At 34.9% G+C, this 14,574-nt stretch overlaps 1 protein-coding gene across 1 annotated transcript in view; it reads left to right on the top strand.

Moving 5' to 3' along the window:
- The window catches only part of CEP128 (centrosomal protein 128), a 102,307-nt gene that overhangs the window by 10,759 nt on the left and 76,974 nt on the right, over positions 1 to 14,574 (top strand). The window contains exons 8-9 of the mRNA XM_041472104.1: positions 691 to 763; positions 7,447 to 7,563. Coding sequence (XP_041328038.1) covers positions 691 to 763; positions 7,447 to 7,563 — 190 coding nt within the window. The remainder of the gene's footprint in view (positions 1 to 690; positions 764 to 7,446; positions 7,564 to 14,574) is intronic.

Raw genomic sequence — 14,574 nt, 5'->3', positions numbered from 1 at the left:
TAACTCTATGTGGAGAAGAGTGTGGAAAAAATTCTTAAACTCTTTTATTTCAAAAAATAATTTTGGGGAGAATGAGTGATTGTGGAACATGTAGATGAAAGCAGGATTATGAACTGCTTGTTGTGTGTCATCTGCTGCAGTATTTATAAATGTGAATAACACCTACTGATTCAAATTTGTATAATATATTGGGCTTTCCTCAGTTTTTTCAAATATATGCACAAAATGACAAGGTTTTGGGGATTTCTTCTATTATAGCTTTGATCCTAGTTTGTTCTTGTTACCGAGTCCCTTCAGGGCAAGCTCTCCTGCAGGCCATAATGTATATATTTTCTCAACATGTGGTGCTTTGTTCAATACCAATAACAGGAGTTAGACTGTTAATTCCTAGCAAGAAAGGACTGTTCAAAAGGACTGCATAGATGTGTCCATAATTTTTTACTTGTTGACCTGATACCTGGCTGATATTACGATGCTCTATTTCTTCACTTGAGGAATGGGAATGTTTTTTATCATGAATTTTCCATTTGAGGCTTGTTTCTCATTATGTTATAAGTTATTATGAATGGGCTGTAGTACAAATTGAGGTAGCAAAAAATTCTGGGGGGGTTGTTGCTGCTTAAAATTGTCATGGGTGTTACTTAGCTTTTGCACTGTAGAATATTGTCTTATTTATATTTTTCTATGAAGGACTGATGCTGAATTAAGAAAGACTCTAGAAGAATTGTCTGAAAAGCTCACTGAGTCCCAAAGACAAGAAACGGTGAGTGTGACTAACATGAAAATGATTATTTAAATCTAGTATTTTAAACAAGATGTGGGCTTCTAGTTTAACTTATGTGTTGGTAATTGGTATGACATGCTGATATGTATATCTGAGCATGATCTTATTTGGGCTGCTATAGGTTGTTGAAATGCCACCCTTTGATAATGAAATCAGCAAGACAAGTTGTATATTTCAGGTGTTTGAAATATACAAGTTGTATATTTCAAGTGTTTTACAGGTGTGTGTATTGTGAGTTTTTCTGTTACAAAATTCACAGCCTTGGAGAAAGCTGCTTTTTAACTTTGAACGTTGGTTTGAATCCTGTTATAATTGTTGAAGGTATCTTTGGAAAGATCCAAGCTTTCCCATGTTATGATGACAAATACTATTGTTTCTTCCTCCATCCCTCCCTCCCTGTTCTTTTCAGTCTTTATCATCTGTGTAGCAAAATGGAAGGAGTCTCTTTGGGCTGTACTCCTCTCTAAAGGCTTCCTGACAAAATGTAGCAAAGGACAAAGGGCAGCTATGACAGTCTTTTCTTTTTTGTCTTCTGTATTTGCTGGAAGGAGACTGACTGCACTCTGTATTACTTAAGTCTGAAAGAGATCTGCTACTGAGATCAAAGTCAAACAGCATATTGCTGTAGGAACAGGAGAAGTTGAGAATTGCCCCAGTGATTAGTAGGTGAGAATCCTGTAGGTAGTAGTGAGATGTTTGTCACTGATAACAATATTGTTGGCATGGACCACTTGTTGGTACCAGCAGACTTAATAAATGTACTTGTGTAAATTCATGTTTCCAGATTCAACTGGACATTGATTCAAGAGACACTATCTGTACCAGTTATGTTCTTGATATGATAGGGTTCATCAGGGAAAGAAGACTTGCCTTGTCAGCCTTTGTAGAAAAATATGATGGGGTTATATTTGTTAGAATGTAAATTTTGATTTCTCCTAGTAGCCTGGTAAGATAAAGTAAGTTTATCTGATAAAGAATTCTTGATACTTGAAAAATGCTGTGTTTTTCCTGTAGCAGACTTCTCAGTATACTTATTTTTTTCTCTTTCATGTACTAGGAAATTAGCAAACTCAGTTTTAACCAAGGTGGTTCTCAAGAAAATAGCTGCTACAGCTGTCTACATTACAACTGTTCAGTGCCATTGCATGAGAGAAACAAACTCTCCTCAATCCTCTGGAATGGAGGCATCCACTGTCTGTTCATTAATGAAAGAAATAACTAGCTCTTTGACCTCCTACAGTAGGGTTTCAAGATAGGAAATTGAAGGTTACAACTTTTGACCTGAGAGAAGCAAAAAATGAGAGAGGTGAGGTATAACAAGGAAGTCTCCTGTAGTATGTTAATGGTAAGGGCAATATCAGAAGAGTAAGCCTCTTAGTTGGGAGGGAGCATTATAAAGCAATAAAGCTATGAAAACTGAAATATTTACTGATATTCTTTTAGTGAAGACACAAGTGCTGCAGTAAGCTGCAGTGAGTTGATTTTTATTTGTAGCACTAGTAAGAATTCACCTGGAATGTTCTGCTCATTGGTGATTACTGACTTTATGAAGAACATCATAAAGCCAGAAGGAAAGAAGACTGGAAAGAGGAGAGGGAAAAAAAGAAAAAGGGGAAAAATAAAAAGGCCAGTAATTCAAAGACTTCCTGGAAAAGATAGAAGAATAGCTGGGGTTCAGTTTGCAGAAGAAACAGGTCAATAGAAAGGATCTAGCCATGTATGATGAATGGCCAAAAAATGGAAGTTTACTGTATGATATAAGAGCAGAAAGTCATCTAATGATAATTTTGTCCGATAGAAGTCCAGTCACCAGTGAGTTAGGAGCTTCTTGGTCTGGAAGTGGTCTGTGTGCTTTCTGTACTGAGAAATATTCCCTCTGTGGATTTCTTTTTTGGAACTTGTCCAGTGTTTGTTATAAATTGCATATTTTTATGATCTTATCTTATAGCAAAGGGTTCTCAAAATAGATTATATATTGTGAGAGGAGCTGCTGTTTTTTTGGTTATTTTGTGCATATGTGTTTTGGTTAATGTGTTTTGTCTTGGGTTTTTTTGTTAGTTGTTGTAGGGTGTTTATTTGTTTGGATTTTAAATCTAATTTTTCATCCCTAATTTTAACTTGGGAGGTTGTTCAATTTCTTCAGAGGCTTTTCAGAGTGTTACTTTTCGGGCCGAAAAATTCTGACTTAATTGTCTGTTGTGTCCAGCCAGTTCCCCATCACTTGAATAGCCTAGTGGTAGCAACATTGTGCACTGCTGCTTTACCAGGGCTCTCTGATCCTAGGTCTGGATTCCTTGCCCTTGTCCAAAGCCTAGTGATCTCCTATTACCTGATGAGGCTGGCAAAATCAATGAGATGAGGTAAATGCAAAAAAGAGGAATTTAGTATGGATATTAGAAATAAAAATAACTCTCATGGTATGCATAGCAAAGCATGTGATTAGAGTGCATGTAGAAACTAGAGTCTGTTATTGTGGATATTTGACATCCTTTAGTATATGTATGCATTTAGGAATTCTTTTTATGAGATTGCTTAATTCAGAATTGATTGTCATTGGTGAAAGTGAGTGGAGTAGGACATATAATACCTTTTTTCTCAAAACTTACTTATGCAAAGTTGTTCAGGAACTTTTGTCCTTAGTGCCTTTAGGCTTGGGAGTGTTTATCACCTCAGGCATTGCCATCCTTGTATTTATATTCTGCTGTATGATTCTTGGCAATAAATTGTCAACTTGAAATCTTGATAATGTCACAGGATGAGCTCATGGTAGAAACATTCTTTTCGGTTCAGTGTCCTTAAGTCTTTTATTTTTTAGAGGCATATGTTTAAATTCTTACAGTTTGGTATATTTGGGGCTGTTTGAAAATTGCCTGTTTGTAGATATGTGATGATAATGGTCTAAGTTACTACAGTTCTTCTGAGTCACTAGTTCAGAATTTATTTTTATAAGAGTTTATGATTTTTAGAGCCTTTTTGATGCTGCATTTGAGTACTTTAGGATTCACACATCACAATCGAAGCACCATTTTTTACCTGTAAAGAGAGCTTTTCCATGCCAATATAAAAAACAGATGACATTGAAGGTTGCATAGTTGGATGCCTGTTTCAAGTAAAGCACTCTTCATGGCCTTTGACGAGAATCTATGTGCAGTTTTGCTAAAAAACCTTTCTGGTTCTGCAACTCTATATCAAAATCTTTTTCTTAGCTAGACATTTTGTGAGATTCCTTTTTTTCTTGAAAAGGGTTTGGAAGTTTGCTAGACAGGCATATATAATCAATCAGAAAGAATATTTACTTACTTTATGGTTATAAAAGATAGCCCTCTTGGATATTTTGTTGCAATTGCTTGGATAGAAGCACAACTCAAATAGCACAAGATTCTGATCTTTATACATAAAAAACAGCTTCATCAGAGCACAGTTTAGTTAAAAATAAGTAGATGCTTAATTGAGATGGTGCTGTTATAAAATGATGGTAAACTGTCTCTGGAAGAAGACAATAATGTCAAGTGAAATGGGTCTAACATGGAGTTACTGTGGTTATGATACCTCAGAGGCTGGGATTATTGTCAGGTAATAAACTGTCCCTCAGAAGATCTGGTATAAGGATTTTTGGTGCTGCACAGGTGACTTGTAAATGATATAACACATATTATCATTTGCCATCATGGGAAAGTTTAACAATATTTAAAGATATATCTCTGAAAAAATTATGCTTTTTTGTGATTTTAATACTCCTGTTTCAAGTATGCATTGATGATAAAATGGGTTGTAGCAAGAACAGCAGCAAAAATCTGTTGAAATAGATTTCTGTTAGCAGGACTTTTTGCACTAGAAATAACAGTGGAAAGCTGAAAAACAGGGCAGAAATTCAATAAGTAGGATGGTGCTTTTTGTACAGTAAGCATGCAGCATCTTCCACGAGATTATATTTAGCTGCATGACTTAAATGTCACCCTAGTTTTAAAAAGGACGTTCTGTTCTTTTTGTTTAATTGTGGGGAAGGGGAGGAACTTTTTGATAGCAGCAAAATCTATGAAAACAGATTAAGCTACCTGAAACCTGTATGTAGAGACACAGCTCTAGTGTCATTATTATTATTCAGATAGTCTGTGTTGCTAAAAATGCATGCTTGAAATCACATTCTAATATGTTCTTAATGCAGTAATTTAGTGCTAGTATTTCATGTCATTGTGTAAAGCCTCTATATTTTTTGTACTGTCCTTTGGTGAAGCATTTGTCTACACTAAGATTTTTGATAACAGTCAGAGGTGAAGCTACATACTATCATGGTAGAAGCGTGGTTCTGAGTCAAGGTCATTTGGAGCAAAGGAAGACAAGTATGTTTTTAAGTTTACTCTGCATGTACTACTTAATAAATTAATTGTTACTAATTTTTTTTTAAACCCTACTGTTGTATGCCACAGGCTCTGTGACAATCTTAGGAAGGTCAGACAGGCTACAAAAATAGGGAACATAATTCTTGTGGGTGATTAAAGCCTTGCTGAAATGCCAAGGTGTTACCAATATCATACCAATGTACAAAGTATGAGAAACAAATAGGAGCTTTAAGTAGCATCAGACTGTTTGGTGGTTTGTGTTGGTTGTGGGGTTTTTTTTTTAGTTTCTTAAAGAGGATTATGTCTGTAACTGAAATTTCCATGACAAATGTAATGATACATAATCCGTCTCTTTTAGTACCTTGTTAGAAATAATACAACTGTTGTATTCTGGAGTGAGTTGAAGGAAATGAGAGGCAAGACAAATCACCTCATAAGGTTACTTTCTTACTTGTTCTGAGTTAGTGATAATTTGTAATGAAATCTGAACTTTTCAGGAATCTAAAGCCTGTCTAGTGCTGCTTCTGTCATGTTATCTTCTGTGCATGCTAGACCTATGACAGTGAAGAAGTTACTGAACTCTCCTGTGGAATGTCATCTTTGGGGGTGACAATACTTTTAAATCTTCTGTGAAGTCAAAATTGTATTTTTCTTTCGTAATAGTGCATTATAGTTAGTGCACTGAATTAGTGCTTAATAGCACTAAAGCTATTAAGACAGTGCTTCATTGAAAAAAGGTGCATGAGAGAGCTGAGAAAGCTTCTGTCTTCAGAAACACATAGTCAAAACTTTGAAAAAAATGTTAAAAGATTACTGTTTCATTTTTTTATTTTAGATATGTATGGGGAAAAAGATAATTTATTTCATTGGTTTCAGGAAAGGTATAACAAGTTTAATGACAGTGTTATTTTCTGTTCCTACTACATGGTATCATTGTTTCTGCTAGCTGGAGTATTTTATGAATTCTGAGAAGTAACGCTAAGTGGTACTTGTCAAAACAAACTTTGCGATATGATCTTTGTCTTTTTTTATACATTAGTTTTTAGTAAGTAATTTTTCTGGAGTATGGCTGCAGAGCTTTCTTAACTTGAAGTGTGTGGTTTGATGCAGTATCAGGCATCTCCTGATGGTTTTAGGAAAAAAATACAATATTTTGTAAGCTGACTGTTCATCTGGCTGCACAAACAAGAAGTGTTTTCGGAGAGATTTATTCTGTTGTAAAGAAAAAGAGTGTTTTGTTCATTAAGCCTTGTGAAGCCCAGATCATAAGTGTAGCCTTAATTGTGTTTCTGTTACTACTTCTGTTACCATTAAGAAAGCTTGACGTATAAAACTTATGACATAAGTTGTGTTGCTCATAGTAAAATTTTCTATCTGTGCATATGCCTAGTGCTAACAGATGTGTGCTTAGCAGAGAAAGATGAGAACTTATTCACCTCCACATACATCAAAAGCTGATAGTTGAATGGTGTTTTATTTTTATCTCTTTTTATCTCTATCTTTCTCTTTTTATCTGATTGTAATTTGGTAATGGATATATTGCTTTCTGGTGATTTAAAATAGTTAATTTTAAGGTAGGGAGGAGATGATACATAAATATTTTTCTTACTAATCTTTAACAAAATAAATTTAATTTGTTGCCTCAAGAGGGTGCTGTCTGCTAGCAGCTTGAATTGTAAAAGTGAAGTAATTCTTGTGTTCTAGTCTGATTGAGTTTTTATGTTCATAATCCAAGTTGCTTTAATAAACACCTGTTGTTGTTTGTGTTCGTTTCTACATGGATTCACAAAATACTGGGGAAAAAGCTTAAAGTGATGTAATTATTTTGTGTTATTACAGTCATTCTCAGGTATTTAGTCCTTGTTTACTACTTTTTACTCACAGACTTTGGATCATGAAAGAGGCAAACATTGGTCTGTTTTGCAGGCTGGAGATGTGAAAGAAATGTCCTTCCAGGGGTTCATCAGGTTTATGACAGAGAAGCTAAGACTTTTGTATTGCAACTTCACATTAGACTGCTCTAACCTTGATAATGAGATATTTAACCCTTGAGTAGAACCACCACTGTAGAGAAAAATATGCATACACATAAAGGAGAATACTGCTAGCAAGATAAGTTTGGTTCCCTGCCTGAGTACTTCTGGAGTACTGACTGCTATAACTAGTTATTTTCTCTACCATTCTAGATTTGCTTTAATAAAATACAAATTATGTTCTCTTTTCATTTTGCCCCATAATCTGTTTATGTTTTTGCCATTGATATTTTCATATGTATTAAAAGGCACACTAATTTCCTGCAGCACGTGTTTTTTCCTTTTGAAGGTATCAGAACGGGTAGAGAGAAGACTTCAGGAGATAGAAGAAGAAATGCGTGCTGAAAGACAGCTCGTAGAAAGGCGCCAGGACCAGCTGGGCCACATGTCTCTTCAATTACAAGAGGTATGCAAACGAAAGCTTCCCTTGTATTTAGGATTTAGTTAGGAACATGTTGCATTTGTGAACCTGTGTCTGTCAAATTGGCAGAAGTGCTCCTATCTTGGGCACATGTTTTAACTCTCAGTCCAGCTGACATTGTTTTGATGATCAGATAATACCAAGCACAGATTCAGTCCTTCATTATATTGTCTTGGACTATATTTTGACCTTTTTGGTAACTGCCACAAATCTTCTAAGAACCTGACCCCTATGCCCTTCCTGAAAACCTAAGCAAACAAAAGCAAGTCATTAGCTGGGCTTTTTCAATTAAAAGGTTTTATTTTAAATGGTAAACTTTGCTTGCTCACGCAAATGAGCACGTTAATTTATTTCAACAAACAATCTAAAGCACTGTAGTGGCCAGAAAACTTTTCATTGCTTTTCAGTTTTATTCAACAATACCTGATGAAATAAAAAATACTGTTTAGGAGACAAATAGAAATGTTTAGAATATAAGTTAAAATTTGAGACAGCAATTAGCTTTATTTTTCTTGTTTTCGAAAACATATGAAAAATACTTATTTCTTTTTGATTTTACTTCTGCTTGCAAAATCTGTGTCATAACATAGTGTCACTTTTTATTTCACTCCACTTAAGATTTGCAATGGTATCTCTATCTGTGCAACAGGTTACTATAATTGAGAAGAAATATGCAATTCCTTGGTTTTCACTCTTAATGTTTGCAACATAACTTTTTGGAAGGCTTTATACTGTGCAGTGATACTGAGGAACATTTCTCATGATGCTACATATTTCATGTAAAGCTAGAGACTGTTCCAAGATGTCATATTGTAGAAGATGAGATGCTTTTTTTTTTTTTTTATATAGATAAAAAGTAACATTTATCAAAAGGCTTGGTATCCTTCTGCCAGTACTTCAGAAAGACTTATTGTTTCATTTTCTCTCCAGTTCATGCCCTAGTGGATGAAAAGAACTAGAGTACTGAATTTCAGTTTTCATTGCTCTTTAATATGCCTATGTCTACTTCTAGATTCTTCAGTTGTGTCTTCAGACTGGGGAAGGGATGCCTAATGCAGTGTATAGGTGTGATTTGATAATGTTATCTGCAGAATGGAACAATCTTATTTTATCCTTTTAAAGGGATGATACCTTGTATTCTCTAAAGATACATTGACACTGCCATAGTTTCCTTAGAAAGAACATTTGAATTCAAGCGAATGAGTTCAAATGTAGTTCAAAGACTTTTCATATGATCTTTCATAGGTCATATGAATGATCATAGTCTATGTGATCATGAGCCTTCAGGCTGGATGCCTTTATTCTTGATAGCTCATCTTCTGAATTTCATGCAAAAATAATGCAAAATACTAAGTACATCCTAGACCTTCTATTCCCCTAAGATGTCCAGCTGTGAACTAAGATGGTTTAGTAGTTTCTTCTGTAAATTCTACTTTATTTTTGTACGTTATTTTTCCTGAGGAGCCCCTTTTTAAAATACAGTTTAAGTTGCAGTGTTTTAAAAAGCATGTACTTGAACTGCCTTGCGTACTTTTGCGTAGCCTAGTGAGAATAAAGTAAATAAATATTTTGTTACAATTGTTATTTGGATGAAACATGTTTCTGCATAATTTTGAGCTGTTATTTTGTTATTCTGTTTCTTGTCCTTTTTAATTCGAATTGTGAGTTAGGTGGACTCTAAACTCTGACAGTGGCCTCAGTCTTGCAGTAATCATTGCACAGGCATAATGTTCTGTTGAAGTCTACTTCTGTTTTCATTTATTTCTCCAAGATCCTTCCCAAGTAACATTTCTGGAAAGGAGGTAGTGTTTGGACGGAGTTTTGAAATCTTGTCATTAATATGGCCTGAATGATTTACAGAGAAATACTATTTAAAGCATTTGTGGCTGTTTAATGATATAATTTTTTCATTAGTTTGCCTGTTGCACATTTGAAACAAAATCAAATTTTACTTTTGCATGTGATCAGTAGTTGCTCTAATTAAGAAATTGTGTGACATTTGTGAGGATTAAATGCTTTTTTTTTCAGTGAAGTGCAGTGCCTGTAACTGACCACTACTTGTCAGTGTTTTACCGTCTTAAGCGAATCACCTTCCTAAATTACAATTGTTAAATTATATATTTTCAGGATCTAACACAACATGATGATACATTTATTTTGGCCTTTCTCTTGTCTGTCTTTTCTTTCTCTCAGTTTTTTGTATAATGTGCAAACTTATTTGTACTGTAGTATTACATATAACTATAATCATAGACTGATTATGAATCAGGAAGATATCTACGTGTATACTGACCATTAAGAAAGCTTGACGTATAAAATGTTGTATCTTTAAGTTTTGAATTTGCATTTTTGTTTTGAATCTTTAACCTGTCCTGTGCTGTGTGTAGTTGTAGAAAAACTATTTTCTGCACATTTTATGTCTCTTTTACCTTAGTGTGTATAGGTATATTTAATCAGCAATTACTGCAAATTAGAAAATAGCAATTAGTAACAAATTCATGCAAATTGTATATCTTATTTTTTTCTATATTCCTGATGTAAGCATGTTTCTGATTAGAAAGAAGAACAAGCATCGTGCTGGGGGTATTGACATGTATATGTGAATTGCTTTAACAACTGCATTTGTTGTGTAAATGGAAACTATTTTGCGATACTTCAGTGCTTCTTTTTCTTTGAATATAAAGACACCATCACCTCTTACTTTTTGTTTGCATTTTTACATCTATTTTCTAAAACAAGATCAAGTATCGTTCTTAAAAATGTTTTCTTTGCATTCTTTTCTCTGTGTTGGGTGTCCTGGATGGCTTTACAAAATTCTGTGCTTGGCTTCCAGGATTTTGGTGAAATGTGTCCATGTGTTCATGCTTGGCATGCTTTAGGTAAACAGAATCATCATTATTGAACCTTTTGCATCCACTGACTGTGGAGAGGCAAGTTATGTCTTAAGCTAGCAAATTGGGTAGGCCAGGAAGCATTTTATAACTTCCTCCTTGTGCAACTGTATGCTTAGATTCTCTTTGCCTCCCACTACAAATACCGTGAACTGCAAGAAGCTGGTGGACAGAGAGTGGGGTAAATTGATGGTCAAAAGTGTTATTGAACATTGTTTATTGCATATCTTTATCACTGATCTTTTTAGACAAACATAAACTTGATCTGTGCTCTGAGCCACCTGGATATTTTAGTGCATTGTTGATACTTGCTCTTTGGCTCTGTGCTATGCCAGCTGTGGCCAATGGTTTCTGTTTTGATTGTAGTTTGAATCTGACTCTTGCTTGGAACATGAGCAAGTCTCATACATATCTGTCACTGAAATAGCTAGGTAGTCCCTTTTTAACTGCCTGGCTGGTATGTTTAGGTAGCATACTTGGAGCCATGCTAATCACTAATGTAGCAAGTTAGGGAAGATATTTTCATTCAGATTAGGATGTGATACATTTTTGCCTTATTTAAATTATAGCTTGAGGCTTTTCTGCTTGTATGTTTGTGATAGTATGAAAAACTTACTGATCAGTCTCACTTTGAAAGAGCAAGTATCAGTTTGTGGTCTGTACACAGCTTTCAAAAAGTCTGGTTTTATTTAAAAAGAAAAAACAACACAGCAAAACCAAACTGTGACCAAATCCCAAACCCTAAGAAAAGTTAGTAGGCTTAAGTTGCTGTAAAAGTTATGATTTGCTCTTGAAAGATTATCATATGTTGGAAAGATTGAGAACTTGAGTTTTTTCACAATCATTCCCATAGTTTTCCTCATGTATAAGAAAAATTAATGTATGAAGCAGTAAGTTATGATTTTGAAGTTTTGGGGTTCAGTAGATGTTCTGTGTATGTGGATGAGGTATGCCAGTTACATTTGTATTCTAATGCTGTTTTATGCTAGTGAACTCTTTATAAAGACCTGTAAGAATTGCTCTACTTGGTCAAATTAGAAGTTCATCTAGCCTGACCACCCAGCAGGCAGTGGAACGTGTAGCTGGTCCTTCCCAAAGCCATGCTGTGATGACCTGTGTTCATGGAAGTTCTCTGTCTCCTTGTGGCCTCCTATATACCTGCCTCCTTCAAGGCCTTATCAACCTTGTCAGTCTCTTCCAGACCAACCCAGACACTAATGCTTTCAGAGGAGGATCTTGGTAGGAGAATCCTGTTGCCTGTAGGCCTGTTCCCATTCCTTGGTGCTTCAGCTTCTTTGGGCAGTGTCTGCCTGCTGTTTGGGAGCCATCAGGGAGGAGTGTGTGCTTGAACTGTTGTCCTTAGCATTATTTTCCTAGTTCCCATTTTTGACATTTGACTTCCTCAACCCCTTCTTTGGGTACAACAAATGAAATCAAAGAATCAGTTGGATCTTTACTTGTTTTGTTTGGTTTTTTCTTTTACCCCTCCCAAGAGAAAGCTTATATAGTGATCTTTAGTGGAGAAAAAAAACGAGTGTGGCCCAAAACAATAAGAGAGAATTATTTAAAAAGGAGTACAGAAAGGAGGCAAAACACAGAATTAGCTTTTACCTGTACAATTTCTGAATTGTCAGTAGCAGTTGACATTTGTCTGGCTGTGGATGACCAGGTGTTTCCATTTCCTGATGACATTTTGATTAACTGCTTGCCTGGCACCTACTGGTACAGTGCATGTTTCATGGTCCAAGCAGTGCACATGTAATATGTTTCATTTACTGTAACATTACTTCTTTTTTGCAGTATTTTAATTCTGGGGTATCTGTCTATATCTCTCTCTATGTATGAGCTGTTATTTTCCTTAAAATGAAATGGCTATGGGCTATTTTTACAATATGCAGAAAATAAAATGGAAGGTTATATTTATAGTATCAGTTACAGTAAAGGAAGCATTTCTGTTTGAAATTATTCCTATTTAATAGCCTGAATATCAGTCAGTGAAGTTGAAATGGCATATTTATTTCCATGGTTTCTTTTGGGAATTAGCATGTGCTACTGATGCAGAGATATTTTTTGGTTTCAGCAGGAATAATCTTTGAAAATTTTACTAGTATTCCTGAATCCAGCCCAGCTGTAATATTTTCTTTATGATTCTGACACCTCTAGCCAAATTTGTACATGAAAACATGCGTGTTTGGTACTATGTTAATTATTAATTTAGTGCCAAGAGTAAAGTTGGCCTAAAGTTGACTGTCTATAACAAAGCTTCTATTTTTGCTAGTAAAACTGATGGTCGATTGCAGTTAATAGGCATCATATATTCTAAGTAGGCTGTTCTGAACCAATACTTCTGGTCATTAAAAATAAAGACAAAAACACAATCCAAAACAAAAAACCAATGAACTTGGGTAATGCAAAACCAGCATTAGCTGAAGAGATGATCTTAGGCTTTTTGGGACTTCTCCCAGGAGCCTTTTTGAGTAAAACATGTGCATTGTTGAGTTTTATAATTGACTGGAATGATAGATTTAAATCTCTACTGAATACTTAGGAAGCTACCTTAAATGTGTTACAGTCTTCTATTATCTGATTAGAGATCAGTATGACTAAAAGTATAACTCTTTATGTGGCATAATATTTTCAATGGCATAGTTATGACTAATGTCTTCCATGGTCTCAGATTTTAATGTAAGCTGTTCAGGCAGAAGAGTAATCCAAACTGTACTGAAACCCTTAGGTTTTCTGAGGTGAGATTGTAAGAGGGAGGTAAGTATATAAAGCCATTTATTTTCTCCAGAAAGCTACTTTTAAAACCAAAACTTCTAAAGCTGAATGCCTGACTTCACTGAAGTTGATTAATATCTTGTATTCTGTTTTCATACACTGAAATTGCTCTTTAGTGTACAGTGAGGAGAAAATGTTCAAAAACTGAATGAAATGGCACAATATTTATAGGGACAGATTTCAAGGAAGATAAGAGATTTTCCTGTAAATGTAAAATGAAAATGCTGCTTGGGAATGACAGACTGGGAAAAAGAACTTCATTTCTGGAAAGGCTATGTGTTTTTGTTATTGTTCTGTTGTTGTTTCAGTGAGTAATTATGGAAGGAATAGATGTAGTTATGCTTCAAGATATGGGATGAAAGTAAAAGATATGTGCTCAGGTACCTAATTAATTGATTTATGATTAGTGTGAAAAATACTTGGTCATGTTGAGCAGATAAAAACTGTGATTTATAAACAGTTACAGAAATTCATGGCAATTTATCAGTATGTGGCTACTGATCTCTTTCAGCTGATGTTTCTAAGTTATATTTAAAATGACCCAATGATGTTACCATAGTTTGAGATATCTAAACTTGATGTATCTGTCATGTCTAATACTTCCTTTGCCAGTGATTAGCTGTGTTTTGCAAATAGTGTTGGTTTGCAGAGGGACAAAATTTTGAAAGTGATATTTAATGCATTGTATTTTTGTAAGATGGTTTAGAAAGTGTACACATGTGATTTTAGATACCTCAGTCTGAGAGAGAATGGGAAAAGTCCCCATGGACTTGTTTTATTTTTTTTGTTATTGTTGTCAGGGAAGGGCACATCAGTGTTGGTAGTTTTTGATCAGGAAAGTTTCAGTGGATTCAGTTGTAGTTCTATGGCTTTAAGCATCTGTCCAGATTCAGAAGAAATAACCTTTTCCTTTTTTTACTTTTGACTTCTCACACAACCTTATGGTAGTGTTTTCTTGACTACAGCGCATTGAATTTCATAACATGCACACTTTATGTTAGAGAATATGTTTTTTTTCTCTGATACGTGCACAACTAATCTGTAGGGGATCTCTTGAGCCTTTTAGACCTTAATCTAAAGGTGTTTGGGGTCAGCTTGTGAGTGTGGAGCTCTATACATCGGAAGGATGTTAGTGCTGCTTTAGACTTTGTGTTTGTCCCTGTTCTCTGCATGGGTGTGTTTATGTATGCATGAACTTATATTTATCTTTTCATAACAATATACATTGGCTTTACATGGCAATGTATTAGATGCAGACAGAAAGCATTTGTCTAGATCTTCTTTATTAAATGTATCAGCAGATTCTTTATTTTAACAACCTTGG

Source organism: Pyrgilauda ruficollis, unplaced genomic scaffold (genome assembly GCF_017590135.1).
Source record: "Pyrgilauda ruficollis isolate IOZ18807 unplaced genomic scaffold, ASM1759013v1 scaffold28, whole genome shotgun sequence".
NCBI classification, from domain to species: Eukaryota; Metazoa; Chordata; class Aves; order Passeriformes; family Passeridae; genus Pyrgilauda; species Pyrgilauda ruficollis.
The sequence above is the reverse complement of the archived record's forward strand: the minus strand, read 5'-3'. Positions and strand labels throughout refer to the sequence as shown.